Below are 20,949 nucleotides of genomic sequence, written 5' to 3'. Positions count from 1 at the left end.
TTTTAGCTGCCTTACTGTGAAAAATCAGACCCACCAGTTATAATGTTGGTTTTAACAGTAAATGCCTATTCCCTGCTGGCTTTCTCTACATGACGTAATCTTCAGGGTCTGTCTCAGTTCAGCATGGAGCAGGAGAGCCACATGTCCCAGATGATTTTTGCAAACACATCTCGTACTCTTTTCCAGCGTGTGACTGTGAGACTGAACTCTTGCTGTCTAACATGTGCTGTCACTTGCCAAGGTTACTAGGACAACAGCATTCAAACATTAATCCACTGGTGAAGAAGCAGAGCTGCAGCAGGCTATGTACTACTGAAGGTGACCTGCAACTGCAAGGGATGAATTTTCAGCTTATGATTTATTCCAATCACAAGAACTGTCGACTAAAAATACTGGCACAAAATGAGGTCTCCAACAGTGGTCGGAAACACTCTCAACTGAGCATAGAAAAAGAGACTCAGCAATAGCTTTGGACTGGCTGTAGAACAGTCTCTTTACAAAGGACTGGGCATAACCCAGTGCTTGTGCTCAAGAACTGCACAAGACCTCTGCAAAAAGGGCTGGGACAAGGCAGGTTCAAGGGCTCCAAATTTCCTCTTGTGCTGGTTTTGGCTGGGATAGAGTTAATTTTCTTCATAGTAGCTAGCATGGGGCTATGTTTTGGATTTGTGCTGAAAACAGTGTTGATAACACAGGGATGTTTTCGTTACTGCTGAGCAGTGCTTACACAGAGCCAAGGCCTTTTCTGCTTCTCACGCCACCCCACCAGCGAGGAGGCTGGGGGTGCACAAGAAGCTGGGAGGGGACACAGCTGGGACAGCTGACCCCAACTGACCAAAGGGATATCCCATACCATAGGACGTCACGCTCAGCATATAAAGCTGGGCAAAGAAGAAGGAAGGGGGAACGTTCAGAGTGATGGCGTTTGTCTTCCCAAGTAACTGCTACGCGTGATGGAGCCCTGCTTTCCTGGGGATGGCTGAACACCTGCCTGCCAGGTGGGAAGGAGTGAATGAATTCCTTGTTTTGCTTTGCTTGTGCGCGCGGCTTTTGCTTTCCCTATTAAACTGTCTTTATCTCAACCCATGAGTTTTCTCACTTTTACCCTTCTGATTCTCTCCCGCATCCCATCGGGGGGGGGGGAGTGAGCGAGTGGCTGTGTGGGGCTTAGTTGCTGGCTGGGGTTAAACCACAACAACTCTCCTTCCTCCAAAGCATGAAAGAAAACGTACCCACTGTGACAGCATCCAAACTGCCAAGTCAAACCAAGATAAGCTCCTGCACAAGTTTTAATAAAACCCTTTTTTTCTTTTTTTAAGTCAGAAAGATCCTACCTGACAGTGAAGTGCTTTAAATACAAGCTGAATGTGGAAGAGAGGGATAGACCTGAGCTCAGTTATAATCTCAGCTTCAATCCACCAGTGTCTCAATGCATATTCATGCAAAAACAGTCGCATGTTTTTAGCTCTCCACCATCTTCTCATTATTGTTCTGCAAAGACTGACAGGTTTTCCCTTAACGGTAAATATCCTGCAGCATATCTGCAGAAAGAACTGTGGGGCCTATCTCCAGCGTAAATTCACAAATATCAAAAGACAAAAAAGAAGACCAGTTTCACTGCAGGGATGCTTAGTCCATGAAAACTTAAACCAAGTTTGACCATCCAACTTAACTGGCTGACATGGACACAGACACGTCACAGCTACATTCAGCACCTCCCTGAGAAGTCTGTGTGGCAGACAGCAAAGCTTGGCTGGATGCTTCTCCCAGTCTAGTGTTTCATTTGGCCCAGAAATTCTGGGGGCTGGATCGCACAGATCGCTCTGCTCGTGAACACTGAGGGAACTGGTAAATTGCATGGATCAATACTGAGGCTATTATGCTCAATCTTTAGCGTTCCACAAAATTGTGGAAGCAGCCCCTCCTAGAGAGGGAAAAGCGACTTTTTCTGCTGAAATATAGTTTCTGTACTTTACTACATTCCAAACCAGAATCTGTAAGTCCCATGAGACAGCTGGTAAGTGAATAGCATCCACTTTATAGCACATCAGCTTTACTTAAGCAAAGCTCACTCTCTCAGGAAAGATGATACAATTTTTTTGTTCAGCAGAAAAAGCAGCCACCATGAAGCAGTGAATTACATGAAAGCAGCAAGTAATTCACTGGAAGACATTTAGAACCATAGTTCAGATTTACATCTATGCCAGACAGTCATCAAAAAAAAGCCTCTGCTAGCAAAGAGAAGGAAAAAATACTGAATTTGTCATTGCATGATCTCATGCCACTTTGTGGACTTTGGGTAATACCAGATTAATCACAGTGGAACACATCAGCAAAGCTGATTTTAGATTGTTAAAGAATATTAGAGATAAAAGACAGCCTCTTCAAACAGTTGCCTGAAACTCAAACTGACCCCCTGACTGGTATCATTTTGATGTTGATGAAGATTACTGCTTATGCTTTTCTCTACTGCTATTTCTTCCATTTCTATGTCCATGTCCTGGTTTGGAATAATAACCAGCCAGATTAAAAGGTCATCACTGAAGATTTTGTCTCATATTTCTGGCTGCTTCTCATGCAGGAAACATCATAAACCTCAGAAGAGAGACTGCTCTAAACACAGTTTCCCCCCTAATTTCAACACACAAGAATTTCAGATAAATGAAGATCTAAATAGTTCTCTGGCATCCCAACAGACATTGAAGTTTTCACATCATTTAATGACAAATAAAATATGTTTTGGCTCAGGGTATGGAAAGCACTGAAATATCATCTGAATATCCCTCCAGAGCAAATGAACAGAAGAAGCTTCTAATGCTTGAAGACCTTACTGATCAGTGAACCCTTTATTAGTTTGCCTAAAAGTAGCAGAACATTTTCTGTCTGTTTTTCTTAGGGAAAAAGGCTCCCATGCTGCCTTTTAGATATGATAGGGGCGTACTCTAGCTTTACCTGTAAAGCTGAGAACTCACCGTAGCTGAACCACACAAATCTTGCATGAGAATTCACTTTTGAAAATGAAACAGCATTTATACAGCTGTTTGATGACTGTAGACGAGCTCCAAATCAACAACCACTAAAGGACTTTGGACAATGAGGACACAAACTATATCACTCTTATTGGATGCATCCCTACCTCATGGAGTGACAGATAAACCTTTGATGTTCTGAATTTAGGTTGGGAGAAAAGAATCAAGAACTTTTCCTAGCTGAGCCTTCATCTCCATCAGCTAAGTTCACAGGGTGTTTTGGAGATCCTGTCCATTGCTGTAACAGCCCAAAAAGAACTATAAGCATCGCCAGGTGATACTGGTTTTTGAAAATAATCCAAGCGTTGGCTGCACTTTAAGTGAGGAGACCATATGCCTTATCTTCACTGTTTCTTTGATGATGATAAACTTTGGAAATGCTACCAAAGGGGGGAAAAAAAAAGCCAAGCAGAGTTCATAACTATAAGCTGTGGGTATAAGGCATATTTTCAGCTCCTGACCTGATAACAGGCTGTCACATGATACTGCTGATTATCGTTTTTTTCTTCCTGCTTGATTCACCCAAAGATTCTGCCAGTCATCTGAGAGAAAGAAACTAATCTTTTGGTTTTCATTAAGTTTCTACAGCAAAAGAGCCACAGTACTGACCTGTCTCAAGTTTAGACATTTCACTTTGTCCTTGATCAAGGAAAATTCCCAGACACACACAACCGAGCTTGTTCCAGATGTGATTATGGTAGTTGCTGAAGGACACACAGCACAGAGGCACTTTCCCCAGTCTGCCATGCACTCAAATGTAGTCACGTTCTGTACAAGAAAGCAGCTTTAAGTCAAATGATCATCTGGTGATACCATGCATTTATTAATACCAAATGGCAGATTTAATTTTCAGAACTGAGCCTCCATTTCTTCAAATCCAGGAAAGAAAAGCTCATCTTAACAAGTCTATGCTCACAGCACAGCTGCATACTATGTACATGCACAGGCTGTGGCTGAATGCAGCTGTGCCATCCTCCAGGGGCCAAACAGGAAGGCTGGACAAAGGTCAGTGTCTTATGTCTTAGGAGACATAAGTCCCAATCCCTCTTGCGCCACAGACTTCCTACATAACTTCAGGCAAGCTCATTCTGCCACCATATAGTGACAGAATGCAAACATTCAGTGTAGATTAAAAAGAAAGCTCAGGCGGTGACGGCCACTGCTAACAGAGTTAGTGCCAGGCTCTGCAGTCCTCTTCTTACTTGGACTGAAAAGCCAAAAGCCAAAGCACTAAATTCCATTCTGTGCCAACGGCTGTTAGCAACACCCAAACCAGCCTAAACCAAGGTCAGGTCTATTACACATTGCTACAATTATAGCACAAACATCCTTCTGCTCACATTCTGCATTAGCTCTCTCCCACACAACGGGGACAACACTATGGCGCTAATGATTCTGGTGGAGCTGGATGGCACAGCTACAAAAAACATGCCACAGAGAGAATAAACCTTTACCTACTTACAATGAGGACAAAAATTTCTTTTAAGTTCATGTCCAGAGGCACTGTTGACCCAGAGAGAACCCAAGTTGGACTCCCAACTACTTCTCATAGTGACTGTGTAATCACACTCACTATGCTCAGTGTCACTAGGCTCAGTGACACCCTGACTTTTGAAGAGACAAACCAAATAATTTATGCCTACAGCAGCACTATGAATTGCTAAGCACTGATTTTAATTTAAATCAATGGAGAAAACTCTCAATAATTTTATACAGGGAGCAGAAAGTAAAATACATTTCATGGCTTTTTCACTTCCATTGACTGTGGGTATGTCTGTAAAAATATAATGTTGTGGCTTGCACAAATACCCAAGCCAGTATCTTGCTGAATGACATATTCTGCTATTTTGGTACCCAAGCTAACTCAGGTATCTTTGCGTGTCATAATATTGTCCCAATCACATCTGAAAATCAGCGTGTGTGGTAGAGAAAGAAACTGGATCTGTCAAGTGCCCTAACAAGCAGTGTAATGACATAGACCGTTGATTTTTAACAGCAAAGAAGTAAGAGTATTAACTTTGTAGAATAGAAGACATTATGAATGAATGCACTGGGCTAAGCTTGGGAGCCAGCAGGGAATTGACAGATGGTCCTATCTTAATTCCAGCAGAAAGTTCTGCACAATGAAATTTCTAATCAGTGGCCAGGAGACCTTGTATTGTCCTTATGACATATGAAATGGGGATTCTCCTTCATTTTGATGGACAACACAGTCACTGGAAGGAAAACTTGAGATAATTTAGAGGGGAAATGCCACATTTTTCAGCAGTGTAGAATGACTGTGCTCTGTTGGGATATCCAACTTGAGATTCCTCAAGAAGCTTGACTGTCAAAGTCCTGTACAGCATCTTCTAAAATCAGCTCCCCAACAGCCAAAGACCACACATATCATTCATTTCTCGAATGCTTAGACTTTTTGTTATTTACCTTCTCAGACCCATAGTTGCCAAAGCAGCAGGTGAAGTCCTCAAATCCCCAGCAGAATGTTTTGTTCCAAAGAGGAGGAATCAAAACTTTGTTTTTTTCAACAGCCAGAATTCCTTTCTCAGTATGAACAATGTGCCCAATAGCTCCCTTGGGATAGTCTGACAAGACAGAGAACATATTTAATTCTGTTGTTTTTCGAGCACTTATGTTACCTTTCCTCCTTGAACAGCTTGTGTGGTGAGGCTGGCAAGTCCCACAACTGGGCTCAGTGCTGTGGCCAGGCCACAGACAGAATTGCACTCTACAACCGAGATTCCAGACAGAATAATGGAAACACTCCTCTCCAACGGACCACATAAATCCATGCAGAGGGAGTGATGTGCTCCAAAGAAGGGGGTTTAGAGCAGTGTTGTTAAGCTCCTTTTCATTGGCAGACTGCCTTATGCCATACGCTACAGAGGGTGCCTGGCATGTCACCAACAGCCTCTGTTGTACAGCTATGGGAGCTCACTGTCCCCACAAAGATGTGGGATGTAAAGAGTAGACACACTGAAATTTTCCAGGCTTCTTCAAGGTGAGAAAAGTAACAGACTAAGAAAAAGATGAAGAAAAAGAAAAGATTTGAAGATTGAGAAGTGGAGAAAGACGTACAGTATTTACTTCGCTGTTGAATGTAAAAAGAGAGAATGAGAATGGAAAACGGTGAGCTATATGTTTCAATTTAACATATTCAGAATGTAAAAGAGAGAAAAGATTCAGGTGTTTTATAAAAACAAAAAATCTGTTCTGAACTCTACAACAGAAGTTTCAAGATTTCTCCTGAGTACTTGAGTGTTTTCAATGCCCACGCACAATACACACATACACAAGCAACAATTGGCAGAGGGACCAATCATACAAAGCTGTGTGACTATTTTTGTGCTCTTGAAAATCCAGCTTCACCCCATCCAAGAATTCTGCACTTATCAGCTCAGAAAATGGAGCACAGCCCCTGCAGCACCTTTTATTGTAACTGGTGACAGCTTCAGATTTTGCAGGCTGCTCATAAAAGGCGGAAGAATTCCACTTGAGTGAAGGGACAGCACAGTCTCTCTTCCTGATGAACTTTTCCCTTGGGCATTCCTGGATGGATGCGGTTTTGTGAAGAGCTAGAACAAAGGAATGGCATTGAAAAATGAATCTCTATTTGCCAGATCATGCAGGAGAGACATCTGTTTAAATCCTTAATCATAGACTCCAGGACTGTCATACATGAACCTCTTCATTACAATAAAATTTTACCCTTATTACATTTTCATCAGACCACATCCCTTCCTAACAGAGATAGGAAGCTAATCCCAGCGATTCAGCAGAAGAGAGAAAAGTATAGGTGAGACTTTGAGCTGCTGTTATTTGACTGTACCCATTCCCAGACTAATGGTTACTCATGTGACTGTACTGAAGGAGCGGAACTCAGATTTGATGCCACAGCTGTATGGCATACAACAGGAACAGAATGATTAGAAAGTGGAATCACACACATGTATGTGGGTGCATACTGATGTAGTACACAATATGGAGAAGTCTATAGTCCATCTTTCAGCAGATTTAAATCAGAAAATGTCTCTGATTTAAGTTTCTATTCTTGCATTCCAGTTGAAATACTACAAGATCAAAATAAATTATGCTCTCTACTCTCATGATAAAGTGGTACCTGTTTTGGTATCTGTCCAAAGTTGCTGATAAAACCCAGGATGGTGCTCTTAATCAGAGGATCTTTAATGTTGTTGAGGTCCATCTTGTCTCCATAGAAGTAAGGATGATAAGTATTAACTGCCTCCACTGCAGCTGAGCCATGCTGCTTGTGACCAAAGATCAGATCTATCCAGCGATGGAGGTGTGCACTGACATAGTCACTTTCCAGTGCCTGAAACCAAAAGAAAATTAATTAATTCAGTAGAGTGTATCCATTACAAATGCATTACCACTTTCCAATCCCTGCTGGAGACCTAAATTCTCTGCAAGTGAATCTTCACACTTTCAGTTCCTCCAGTGCCATCATCCTCAGCATACCCTCACAAAATGTGACCAAAGAGATGAAAGGTGGATCCCCACAGAGGATCCCCTGCAGAGTGCAGTGTGCTTGACTTAGCAGACACCAGGAGCAATAACCACAGAGACAACACAAGCAGGTTCCACTAAGCAAAGTGCAAGCATTCCACAGATCTTGGCACATCCTCCAGCTTCCAGCATACATTAAAGTCTGTGCTATCATGTCTTCACCAATACTGTTACTGACACAAGATGGTTTAAACGAGGAAAACATTTGTTAGCATTTGGTACCACCACTTTGCTCTATAGATAAACCACAGGTGAATTAAGATACTAGTCTATTTGTAGAAATATGCCTTAGTTATGAATCACACTGAGTAGCAGAGACTTTATTTGAGAAGATACATATAAACATAGATTGGAAAGGGAGTTGACTAGAGGAGGGGCTTTAAGCTGGGTCTGAAGGATACAGCAGAAGAGGCTGCATGCCATGAACCAGCAAAAAGAATGTAGAGCTTGAAATAGCACGGGGTGTTGCAAGCCAAGACAGGGAAGGGGTTTTGCAATAGCAGAGTTGGGGTGCAGCAGGGCAGCTGTACGACAAAAGCTTCAAGACTTCTTGGGTTTGATCAAGAAACATTTTGCTACCCTTGCAGGGCTTAAGCAGACAGAGTCGCAGCACCAGATTTCCTCATCCTGGAAAAACTCAGGGTCTGAACTCTTTTCCCCAAAATAAGAAATGGTTAACTTTGATTATGTTTGCTACCCACAGTGACAGGTGTGTGGATTAATGGAACCAGAAGAAACAATTACTACTGGAGAAGACTGGGAGAGATGCTACAAGGCAATACATCCACCCCAGCGTGGGCTCCCTAGAAAGTTCGGTGTAATCATAGCAGAAAACTTGTGCTTGGAAGACTCAGACAGCAAGTTCATAAGCAGTGGGTACAAGTTTGAGTTTAACCTTTGCCCACCTCCAGGTTAGCCAGCCTTACCCATGAGGCTTCACTAAATGCTACTGCCCCTGCCATCACCTGCCTCACCAAATTTCTGTGCATTCCCAAATGGCCTTGCCCAAGGATTCAAGCAGCAGTGTTAAGCATTATTAAAAATACTTTCCTATCTCCAAATCATTTGACTGTGCAATACTCCCTGATGCTCAGTTAAAGGTCTCCCAAGCAGACCATCCCACCCAAAGCACAGCAGAAATAAACAAGCTAATGGGATCCAGAACAATGGCTCATTTCACAGAGCAGAGAGTTAGTCCAGTGCAGCTGGCTTAAATGACCCTGCCCACAGCTATAATGATCACAGGGCAGCTCAGAGAACAAGCACAGCATACAATCTGTCCCCTGCAAACAACAGGAAAACACGTTATGAACAGACTCAGAACTCATCCTCATTAATAAAAACAGTTAGTCCATGAATTACAAACTGTAAATTTTGCCTGGCATCACTGCCAGAGCAAAACAAAGCAACCAACAGAGCTGCAACTGTGCAGCCTTTCAGTATTTCACTGAGCACTATGACAAGCCCAGCCAGGGAGGGAGAACTTGTGGTCTCAGGAGGAAGTAAATAAATTTCTTTAGTAGACTAGATTCCTAACTTATTAAACATGAAACAGGGAGCTACTCACAGTTTTATATCAAGAACAATTCTTCGCTTTCATATTCTTTAAAGCAATAGCCAAACCTCAGAACAGTGTTGACCTGGATCTGTTTAATGCACCAAACTCTCTGTGAAGCCTCCTAAAAATAACCACGATACCAGTAACAAGTACATCCAGTCTTATGGATGATTTCAGAAGAGGCAGAAACCCTCATGTTTCAGAATTCAAGATCTCTAACTCTTCACTTCAGGGTTAGACGAACTTTCCCAGGCAGGCTAATCAACTTTCTTTCCACAGCAAGATTTCTTGCACTCTCCTGTGTAACATCTAGTACTAGCTATGGTTGGAGAGAGAATATTGGACTGACTGCACTTGAGGTCTGACCACGTCTCGAAAATCATTAAGAACATGATCTTTCATTTGCTAAACTGTTCCTATTTGAGATTTGAATTAATTTGTAAAAGTTGTGTGGTTTTATCAGCTGTGCCAATGTTATCAAATAGAGCAGTTCAGTGGAAGCAGATTTGTAGAACAGAACAGATGGTAGAGATGGCCCAGTATCCACATTACGTGCACTGTGGGGGCTTTACTTCAAACTAGATCTAGTCTGCTCCCACAGGCTGAATGCCACCAGCATCTGGAGCGCATAACTGGAGTGCAGCTTTTGGTTTTCATTTCATCCAAAACAAATCTAGTTCACACAATCTGAGATCACTCTACAGTGAAAGCAAAACCATGCTATGCAGGGTTGATTGATACATTAATTTCCAAACTGCACCTTTACTCCAAAGTACAAGGCGAAAGCAGATGTTCCCCATTGTATCTAAGTGTCTTTGGAGTGCCCACCATTACAGAAGTAGCAAGGAGCACAGCTCAGTACGTTACACTCCAAACAAGCCACAATATAAAAGACAGCATTCCTCCCTACGTTTTTCTTTAAAAAACATCAGTGTAAAATTGCAGCAGCTTTCAGGCATCCATGGATTCCTGTCTGCAGCACCTCTGTTAGAGAAGGACGGTGTTGTCTTTCCCATGTTTGGGAAACTGGAGAACAGAGACTAAGGACCTTGGAAGGTCACAGAGAGAGCATGAGACAGAGCAGAGAAATGAACCAGAGCACCTCAAAACCTACATGCCTTCACTGGAGTCACTGGGGAACAGCAGGGAACTGTTGCATGTTTTACCTCAGTGGCCAAAACCTATTTGCAGTGGGTAGCACTGAGTTGCTTCCCTGCAAGGGAAGGGATTGGGCACTCGGTAGGCTCAACTCTTCATTTTAGCAAGGACTGTATTTTGAGCAGCAAGCCTGCAGTGCACACAACACTTACACAAGGGTCTCCTTCCTCATAGTAGATGTATCATCATGTGGTTACAGGCACTGACAAAAACTCAGGTCTCTCTTCCCTTCCACTACGTTTCAGAGTAACTAGAGCTCTGAGCCTCAAAATCACTCTCTTAGGCACCTTCAGAGATGCCTGACTCAGTAATACCTATTATTGTGTATGTACAGGAGCTTAAGCAGTTTGAACATGGCTCTTAATCTCTCTGCATCTGAGTTCTTTGGCAAAAACATTCTCTCCTTATCCCCTCAAGCTAATAGGTTGCAAACAGGCACAGGACAGTCTCTGAAAAAAGGAAGCCAGGTTCCGGGGGAAATTCAAACACTGAATGGTGTTTTCTTTCCAAATAAGAACAAAAAGCCCAACTCTCAAATTTTCTCATGTATTAAAATCCTCCCTGCCCAATTCTAAATTTGGAAAAATTACACCCTTGTATTTTACTAATAATGAAGCTATATACCATACAATGTTAGTTATAACAGCTACATCATAAAATAAAATATTTTCAGTTCAGCCTGTAATCTAATATAAACATTGCAATGAAAGATCATTTTGAAATGTTTTGATAACAAAGACAGAAAGTTGAAATGATTTATTAAGACATTTTCTTTTTACTACTGACACACACTCATTTCAACCTGACTAGTTTTCTGGTGAAAAATTCTTCCATACTTTTTTTCCCCAGATAGGTCTACTCACTGTGTGCTTGTCAGCCCAGTAATACTGGGCTGTGATCTGAGTTACACATATAATTGCTCCAGAAATACAAGGTAAAACAAAGAATAAGAAGATTAATGTAGCTTCTGTAAAGGCACTGATTAGTTACTGAATATGCTGTAAATTCAATGTACTGGCTTAGGTTACTAAACTGTGTGGCAGCACACCACTGAGTCAAGCTACCAGGCACGGAGACACTTGAGACCTGCTAACAATAGTAAGCAGCTATTCTCCACACCACATAACTTGGAATATCATTAATTCGCAAGCTTTTATATATTGAGGAAGGATTCTGGGACAAAAAGTGGTAGGTGACTACTTTCAATCACATTTTCAAAATGATTGAAAACAACATTTTTAATAAGTATATATAAAAGTTATCCATTTCAAAATAGGTAAAGTAGCAAGATAGAAATTTAACTACTTTTAAGTATTTTTTTAGCATTATTGTTCTGACACAGATTTAAAGTGAAGTGTTCAGGTCATGAATTCACAATAGAGACTAAAGGGAGCCTCTTAATCAATTAAACCAAAAAATGAAATATCTCACTATATGCTCAACAGTCCTAAAAAAGAAACAAAGGCAGGACTACTGCACAAAAAAAGTAGTCAAGCACAGGCTCAGATCATATCCATGTTCACTCACAGGAGTAACATAAGCATGTGTGAATGAATCCAGAGTTGAACAGGCTTACTCTCATACTCGGAGTTATTCACAAGCCAAAGTGTTTGAAGCATCAGGAACCTATAGAGACAGCATGGGATGCAGGTGCTACAAAGAACTGACTTGTCTTTGGAATATAATGTTTTAACAGCAATTAATTCTTTGCAAGGTATGCAGATGATGCAGACTACCAGGAGCCTGTTCTCTTAAAACTGGTTTAATAGAAGAACATTTTCTTCAGGATGGATTCACAGCCCACAGACCAGCTTATAAAGGATTTTTTTTTTTTAAACATGGATAAAAATGGCATTGCCAAACATGGGACTAAGGCTAGATTACTGACAGCACCCAGGTGGCTGTAGAGAGAAGGAGATGCAAGAAGAGGCCAGAACAAATAAATCAAACAGATGTGTAGGGTCTCAAGGGGGAAAGGAGAGACAATTTAGGTATGAGGAGTGGAGCCATACAGAAATTCAAAATATAAAGACATGGGGAAGGAGATTTGTACATAATGCCAGACAATGAAGATGGTCCCCTTCCAGTTGTCTCTGTACTGACTTGAAACAAGGTATCAGGACATCAGAAAGAATGAGATAAAGGTTCAAGAGAATGCTCAAGAAAAGCATGGAAATGATTTAGTAGTATGGACAATCACAAAAAGTATGGACTCTGAATGCAGCACAGAAGTGCAAAGCAAGGGACATGAAAGTAATGGTAACTTACTAGGAGCATGGTGGTTGCTGTCAATGGTTAAGGGAACAGTGGAGAAAAGAATATTTACAAGACGAGTATGATTGGTTTTGTTCAAACAGGAACAAAAAGTTAAGGCAGTCAGTAAGGAGGTCAGAGACAGGATTTAGGAACTAGCATTTGGAGAGGTCAACCGAGGAGAGGCTTATTTGGAGATATCAAAATAGAGAAGATGGTTGTAGCCACAGATTTGGATGCAATCGCCTACAAAGATATTATAGAAAGCAAAAGCTGAACCCCCAAGGGCAGGGCCTGCATAGCATAGGAGAGGTGAGAAGAACCCACTGAGGCAGAAACTGAAGGTACTCATAACAAACCAGGATAATGCAATGCCTTGAAAATCATGGGCTATTTGTTTAGTCCACCAATGTTAATGCATATAATCATCATACTTCTTGTACACAGCAACAATCTGCATACACTCACAAATACAGATTGACTCTTTTTGCCAGAGGAAACCTGATGAGATAATGCAGGGGCACTATAGTACAGCCCATTCCCTTTTTAGCTCTAACAAAAAGACAGACCTGCACCAAGATATTCAGCAGCAAAGTCTGCGTTCAATGCAAAAACCTTCATACAAAATTGTCTTTGCACTCACTACTATGCAGCAGGTGGCATCATACAGAAGTAAGACTTTCTAACTATTAATAGAGAGCACTAATTGCAGTAAGTCTCAGGACCTTAAAGATACTTGCTTTCAAATTGCCAAGGCTGACTCCATTAAAGGCAGGAAATCACATTAGGTTCCCCCCCGCTCCCCACCACCCCCCCGCCCCCCCAAAAAAACTTGTAGTCCTGGCATGACTCAGAGATGAAGGTAGATAGTTTAAATAAACACACAGCTTGTTAGCAACAACATGGAACTGTATGCATATAAATGCCATGTGCATGCATTGTGCTTTGTTCACATATGCTTAGAGGCTGAGATCAGTCCGTGCCACAGACCTAGATACAAACCTCACCTGGTTTGCCTTGATTCAGGGTGAATTGTTAGCCAGACAAGTAGACGTGGAAAGTTCAGAACCCAGCATGAACTCTGCAAAGGCAGGATGCATTTGGATCTAACATTTTGGTTTGTGACTCTGGCCTTCAGTTTCATTTTCAGTGGGACCCAGTTCAGCATTTTGTCACAAATCTTGATAGTCACTGACCTGTCTGTGCAGGAGAATAAATTTATGGGGGTCCCCATCTGCCCAAGGAGGAAGCTGCACATCTCCCAGCACTGTTCCATCCTGCATGCAGCCTGCAGGAATTACAAAGGGAGAATTAAAAACAAGAATCACGCACATTGCGAATAGAAACAGCTTTTCTAAAACTCTGAAGTCAAAGGAAATTGAGGTGATTTTCACACATGCTGTTCCAGGTTCTACATCAAATACAGTGCCATAGAACACTGCAGAACCAATTTCTCCTGGGACTTCTGATCTAGTAATAAAGCACTTGAGAAGATGTTCTAGTAACTGTCGCTAATACAGTAAAAATATGCGAGTCCTCAGCACAAACCATTTCAGCACAGACTGCAAATTCAGACAAGGCAAACCTGTTGGCACAACTTTCTTTTTATACATAATCCCATGGGCCTAACTGCCAGATATTCCTACTAAAGCAGGCACTGGGAGGGATTTTGTTCTCAAGCCCTTTGCAGTCTGATTCCTTTCAGAAGGTGAGCATATGTTCTTACATCAGAGCACAGTGTTGCACAACCGGACGAATTCAAATCTAAGTTAAGGCTCAGGTCTGAGACTGCAAGTTTCCTTACAGCGTAGCAGTGAACAGGTTCCGGTTCTTTGCTTTGCCTATTTTAAAATATTCCTGTATATTTTCTCTCTGTTGGCAAGATTCTGGTGTCTGGTTTAGGACCCTCCACTTGATTCCACTCAGGTCAGTCTCTGGATCTTGATTTTAGCCAGGCTCCGTTTCTTGACCTCCTCTCAAGAGGAAACTACCCCAATTCTTTCTCATCTTTGAACAATCTCCTAACATCTTTTTCCTATTCTGCCCTTTTCTTAGCATGTCTCATTTCACTAAGATCTTAAATACAATTATAGCTAGACCTCAACAAGCTTACGTTTCCTTTGCCGTCACCAATTTAGGATGATTCTTAAGGTATTTCTCCTCTGCCTTAATTGTTAACCTGTGTCCACTACAAAAAGCAGCTTTGTATTGCAAATGATGTGAATTTCCTGTAAAGTGAAGTGAATCAGGACTGCCATGCCTATTTCTGAATAGTATTTTTTCTGGATTCTCTCTGACCCTCCAGCACTGATGCACAAAGGTCTAGAGACAGTGTACGTTCAGAAGAGATTGTGATGCTGCTTGAGGCCAGGGACGATATATCAGGTTGATGTGGCTTGTGCAGAACCTTTCAAGATGATAGTGAGGACATTTGGCAACTTTAATCACCAGAGACACGAGATTTAAAAAAAGACCTTTCACCAACACCATTTAACAATTGATCCATCTCCAAAAGTCAAATGAATCGCTTGTTAGCCACATAGATGTGATGATACAAACCAGATTTTCAAAAGCAGCCATCTAGATTGTTTATATTGAAATCTACTTTGTCTGACAAAAAGTGCAATTCCTTTGCACAGTAACTAATAGGAACTACAATCCCTTTTGAGCTAGAAACATGGTTTTGTATTCTTGTAACCTTATTTTAATAAAAATTGATCTGTCATCACTAGAGAGCCTCATCAGTCAGCATAGTCCAGGGACCAACTCCAACATGTGACCTGGACCTCTTCCCTTGGCAGGATGCTGGAGAGCCGAAGGGGAACACTAAAGTCCCTTCTAGCACTTACCAAGTTCGAAGTGATTCGCATTGGTTAGGAACTCTGGCAAGTAGAAGAATTCAGGGATGAGTTCCCTGACATCACTCATGTTGTCCCTTGATGCCGATTCCCACGTGCTCTTGACACTGTGAAACATCCTGTCTGCAACATCAAAACTCCCACCCTGTGAAATGAAGACAGAGAAAAAGACTGCAGTGTGAATATTCTGTTAAATAAAAAGCAGATGCAGAATCTTAGCCAATTCTGCAATAATCACCTCATCACACATTTGATTAGGTGATATCTCAAGATCTGTCCCAGCTCTACTTACCGTGATCTCATATTAGGGTCTGTCTTAGTCCAGATTTGTAGGTATATAGGTTGAGAATATATAAAGCTTGGAGTCTTAGCATAGCTTGCAATTACACATAGGCAAGCAGAAATTATGATGGGCAGCTTGAGAATATCAGTGTACCCATTATTAATGCTTCTGAAGGCAATTCATTCCTTTCATCCCAAAATGATTTGCAAGCAGTGGACACAACTTCAGTGTTTTCACTTCAGTTGTGACCCAAATAGTTGTAAACAAACTTATGTGCAATCCTCCAGAGAAAAGCCTTTGGGGAAAGGGGGTACCATTGAAATAACATTCATCAGATCCAGGCAAACAGGAAAGGCCCAGTGGGCAGGAGCCTGCAGGCACTGTTCGCTCCTTATGGGAAGGAGGGACAGCATAAAGAGGGGAAGAAGGGAAGAATGTCTGGGTACCAAGCTGAATTAGTATGTAAGGAAGGAGAAACAAACTACCTCACGTCCTGAGAGTATTTGAACATGTTTAGTTCAATGAGAGTTCAAACACTAGAAAAAAGCAGCCTTAGAGCCCCAGTAGTAAGGCCTCAAGAAGAAAGAAAGAAAAAACAAATTAAAAAAAAAAATCACTCACTGAATGAAGAATATATGCCTTACATTGGAACCATAATTCCTACAGGATTTTCTAATGAGATTTCAGATACTGTATGCATTTGTGAAAATCCAGGTTCACGTTTATATAAGGATCCCTACGTTGAGCATGAAAATATCATGCTTATGATAAAATTTCTACAATAATGGAAATAACCAAATAGACAATCAGTTTTTGGAGATCACCTGAATGAGTTTGTCAGAACGAACAAGCTGTTTCAGAAGAATGCTGACTTTTTAACTGTATAAAGTGGCAGAACCAAATTGTTTCTTAGTACCTAGTTCAGGTACTGACAACAGTATAGCTACCCAACTGCAACGTGCTCCCAGGCTAATATTTGTATTTCTCATTGGGGTTAATTAATTTGAATTGTATGTTATGGAACATAACACTACATCCCACTGCCAAGGCTCAAGAGAGATCGTCACAGATAGAACAAGTATCTTTAAACAGTTCTGCAGTGCAGTGAAAATGTATGAATGATTGCTCATCCTCAACCATTCAATCCTCAAAGCTGTTTCACTAGGCAAAAAGAACAAGCCAGCAGGATTGCAGAATGAAGACACTAAAACCCAGAAGTGGTGCAAGAGTGAATCTGTTAATGAATATGAGACGCAGTCAGGTTCTGTTTATGGCTGACTCCTTGAGAAAACTTGATAGCTTTTGGTTAGTTTTCTCTCTGCCTGTAGACTGTTGCGTGTGCCAGATGAGGAGGATGCTGTCCTTCTGCACAATAACAGTCAGCTGAAGCTTTGACTTGCAATCTATTAAATAGGAAAATAACATCTAAGCATCCTCATGCTGTAAGGATGGGATCCCACTCCCATGGACCAGATGAACCCTGAGCAGCAGTTCCCACATTGGTTTCTGATGGTAAGAACCACTGTCCTTTTGACCCTCCTAGTACCTGCACACTATGATGCAACTCCTTTGGATCTACAAACTCTGCTAAGTCTGGGAACTGCAAGTCAAGAAATAACTTTTGCCATTATCTTTTGTTAGGGAGAAACTACCCTCATGGATAAGCTAGCAAAACACAGAAGTCAATAAACCCTAAGTTCTGAAGCCGCATCTCCTTGCTTGTCTTTTGAGATAGACTCCCACCAAAAGCCAACACGTATTCCAGATGGAAAGACTCCGATGCTGTTTCCCCCAAGGTGAATTCTGACCAGGTTTTTGGTCCAGCCTCATCCCTAAATGACAGCATAGTTCTGCTTTACTTCCTTGTATTTTATGTCCTTCTTCCTTATACCACTGACAATTGTGAAGCCTTCCCACACCCACTCAAGGGACTGAGTGAAAAAGTGGCTAATCACATGAGTAAGCCTAGCTGGAGTTAATCTGATGCACAAGGTCATCTTGTTCTTGATCATTATTAGGCAGGGACCCTTGGAGTCAAATTCAAATTGAAATTAAAACAGAGTAGAAGAAGGACTATAAATAAATCAACAGCTAACAAGTATCTCATTGAAGCATATTAAAGGGCTTTGTATATTTAATCTGCACACAGTGCGCTATGTCTGGTGGTGATTGATGCTTTTTCATCTTTTTTTGCAGCTTTTATGAGAGCTGATGGTAATCTCCTGAGAAACAATATGATTTGTAATAAAAAGATTACCTGTATTAAATAAAAATAATATATACATAGGAAATGCTGTTAGCGCGACAAATCTGGTTAAAGATATTACCACTACGAAAAAATGTGATTTTTTCCCTGGCTGTCTAATTCATTTTAGGGAAAAGTAATATCTTTAAAACTTAAGCCTGTATTATTTATAAAGGAAGCAATAACTGATTTTCCCATTTCCTATATTAATAAATTTATTTGCATATATTTATATCAGAATTAATGAGTTTTCTCTCTCTATGAATGCAAAAACTGCACTGAAAGGGAAAAAGAGAATCAAGAATTGTTTTATGTCTTTAGATTGCAAGTCAACATAAACTCTTATGGCTTTTCTATAGCTACATACAGTAAGTTTCGGTTTTCTTTCCTTTCAGTAGAGGCCTTATACTGTCATCAGGAATACTGGAAAAACATGCTTTTTAAAATTACAGTTCAGCAGTGTATATACAAAGCAACTAGTCAAAGTGGTCTCTAGGTAGAAGGTAGAGTTTCCCATATTTATAAAACTAAGCATCCTAAGATCCTTGGTAGTGCTTTAAACCCAAAGACCTCAAAGTATTTCTAAGAGATGCTTACGAAGGTGCAAAGACTTACCTCACTCCCAGAGTTGCTGAGAAGTAATTACCTGCAGACACTGTTTAAATGACTGCTCAAGAGTCAGTGACACAATAAAGAATAAGAACCCTATTCTCTTTGAGAGGTAAATGCCAGGAAAAAAGATCAGCCTGCGAGCTGAAATGCAGTGGGATAAGAATAAAAAGGGATAAAATCTGAGTTGAATCAAAAGCAAGTGTCACTAGTTATTGAGGGCATGGGGTCCTAGAATGCCTTTCCAACGAAGACACTAAACACAGAAACCTTTGCTGCTTTTTTGTGGTGCTGAGACTCAACACCTGAAAGGAATTCTGGGAGGTACTTGACTAAGGTGAAGCGGAAGGTACCATCTAACACCTGTCTGATAAGCCAGTCTTTCATCCATTCCAGTACAATATGCAAAGTACATACACACTTTTCTCCAGAGTCAGATTTTAATACACTTAAATAAAACGTGAAATAATAAGGTTTTGTAAACTCCTGTACAGTTCCCTTACTAGAGGCAATGCTTCCTCACTGCCTTCTTCTGTGGTCAGGTGCAAATCAATTCTTTGACTTGAGAAAGAGGATGGTATGCCAACATCACTTTTTCACAAGGGGTGCACCCAAGTTGTTGCATTTTCTCGTCATGTGCATTCAGACTGGCAGTTTGCAGTTATAAGCATAGCTTTTCCACTTTTTAAGATGCTGAGAAGCTTTCACAGCTCCCAACTCAGCACCCTTCCAAGGTCTTAAGTTTGGGAGTACTCCTTTTCCAACCTGCTCTTGACTTCAGGTGTGCTGTTTGCCTAACTGCATCTCGCTGTTAGCAATTCCTAAGCCACTATAGGACCAGTCACTTGGGGGAAACAACAGCAATGAGCTCAGCTGAACATGCAGTAACATAAAGAATGAGAATGGAAGAAGTTCAACGGTTTCAGTGGATCCATATCCAGACAAGACTTTGAGTGCTTGAGATCTCAGCAGTCTTTGAAGATAACGAACCCCACAAAAATGCTGGTTACCTGCTAATCACACATAAACATTGCTGCAAAGTAGCTACTCAGACTGGGAACTTGTTATGCGTGAAAAGTGTGCCAGTGAGATACAGCAGCCTTTGTTGTTTACAAAAAGAAATAACTGCTCCACAGTCATTCATGACTGCAGCTAACATATGGCTCACAGAGTGCGATGGTAACCATTGCCTCAGGTGGTTCACTAACCCATCAGCTACTGCTGGTAACAGCCAATATCATAGGGCTTATTACTTAATTAGCACAGCGCTTTATTTGTATTAGTTCATTTAAAACAAAAAAAAAGAAAGACGACCAGCACAATAGCAAAGCACTTGCAGAGCTGCAGGAGGCATGGCCAGTCCTCACCATATGTACAGCAGTCTCTGAGTGTGGAATATTCTGGCCTAGCTGTCTCCCTCACATCGCTCCATAAGGATAGGCAGATTTCAGCAAGGGACTCATTAAAAAACACACTTTTGAGGACCTGTCCTCCTGGTAGACCCTGCTATAACACAACACGTATTACAGAGACAAGGGCAACAACTGCTACAGCCCAAGTGTCTGTGCTTGTCACCAATTGCCTGCTGGAGAGGGCAGTCAAGAATTTGGTGCCCCTATATGCTGACCAGCTGGGAAAAGTAAGCACAAAGTTCAGTTTCCATGAAATTCAGTTCCATAGGGAGTGCTTTTGGCCCTATAAAAGAGTGGCAAGTTCAGAACAAGCTAAAACAAAATATTCCTTCTGGAGTACTGGATATAGTCTCACCCCACTTCTCCTTCAGGGAGCTGATCCCATGATCCCTATCATTCCCCACCCACCAGAACCTGTGCATCCTCACCTGGCCCAGGAATGCTCTTAATGCCACCACAGCCAGCTCCAAGTGCTTGCCTGTAACCGCATTACTATATGGGCATTTGGGATACCTACCATGAAAGTCTCATATGCCCCAAAGTCAGCTTATGTTCAGACAGGTAGTAAAACATTGTCTAGGTGTTTACATGCCTCAGCTCTCACAAAATGCATCACAGGACCAAAACTAAATAATTCTTCTCCCTCAGAAAAAAACAAGATCATCAGGCATCAATCATGCTCCCATTAAGATGTTTTCACTGAATTCAACAGACACAGCATAGAGCCTTCAGTGAGCCCAGAGTCCACACAGAGTATACAGAAAATGTCAAAAGAATTAATCCCTCTTCATTACGCAGCCACTATAATGTACTACATGGTTCATAACAAGGTGTAGGAGGGAAGCTATCTTGCCCCCTTACCTGCAGAGAACAGAAGGTCTGGGTAAATGGCTCCATTCGGACCAGGTAAGATGCCACTATAATTGCTGATGAATAGTGAGTACAGTAATGGCACTGGGCTGATGGGTCTCCTGGAAATTGGACACAAATCAGATTTCAGTGCAAAATATCACCATT

At 41.4% G+C, this 20,949-nt stretch overlaps 1 protein-coding gene across 4 annotated transcripts in view; it reads right to left on the bottom strand.

Moving 5' to 3' along the window:
* Positions 1–20,949, bottom strand: part of WDFY4 (WDFY family member 4) — a 144,503-nt gene that overhangs the window by 8,647 nt on the left and 114,907 nt on the right. For all 4 annotated transcript variants that reach the window (XM_075154612.1, XM_075154613.1, XM_075154614.1 and 1 more), the window contains 7 exons: positions 20,794–20,903; positions 15,375–15,528; positions 13,722–13,813; positions 7,150–7,362; positions 6,457–6,604; positions 5,457–5,614; positions 3,639–3,797 (listed from right to left, as the gene is read on the bottom strand). In XM_075154612.1, the coding sequence (XP_075010713.1) occupies positions 3,639–3,797; positions 5,457–5,614; positions 6,457–6,604; positions 7,150–7,362; positions 13,722–13,813; positions 15,375–15,528; positions 20,794–20,903 (1,034 nt within the window). The remainder of the gene's footprint in view (positions 1–3,638; positions 3,798–5,456; positions 5,615–6,456; positions 6,605–7,149; positions 7,363–13,721; positions 13,814–15,374; positions 15,529–20,793; positions 20,904–20,949) is intronic.

This window comes from Calonectris borealis, chromosome 7, assembly GCF_964195595.1.
Source record: "Calonectris borealis chromosome 7, bCalBor7.hap1.2, whole genome shotgun sequence".
In the NCBI taxonomy this organism is placed as follows: domain Eukaryota; kingdom Metazoa; phylum Chordata; class Aves; order Procellariiformes; family Procellariidae; genus Calonectris; species Calonectris borealis.
This window is presented reverse-complemented; position numbering and strand designations above follow the sequence as displayed.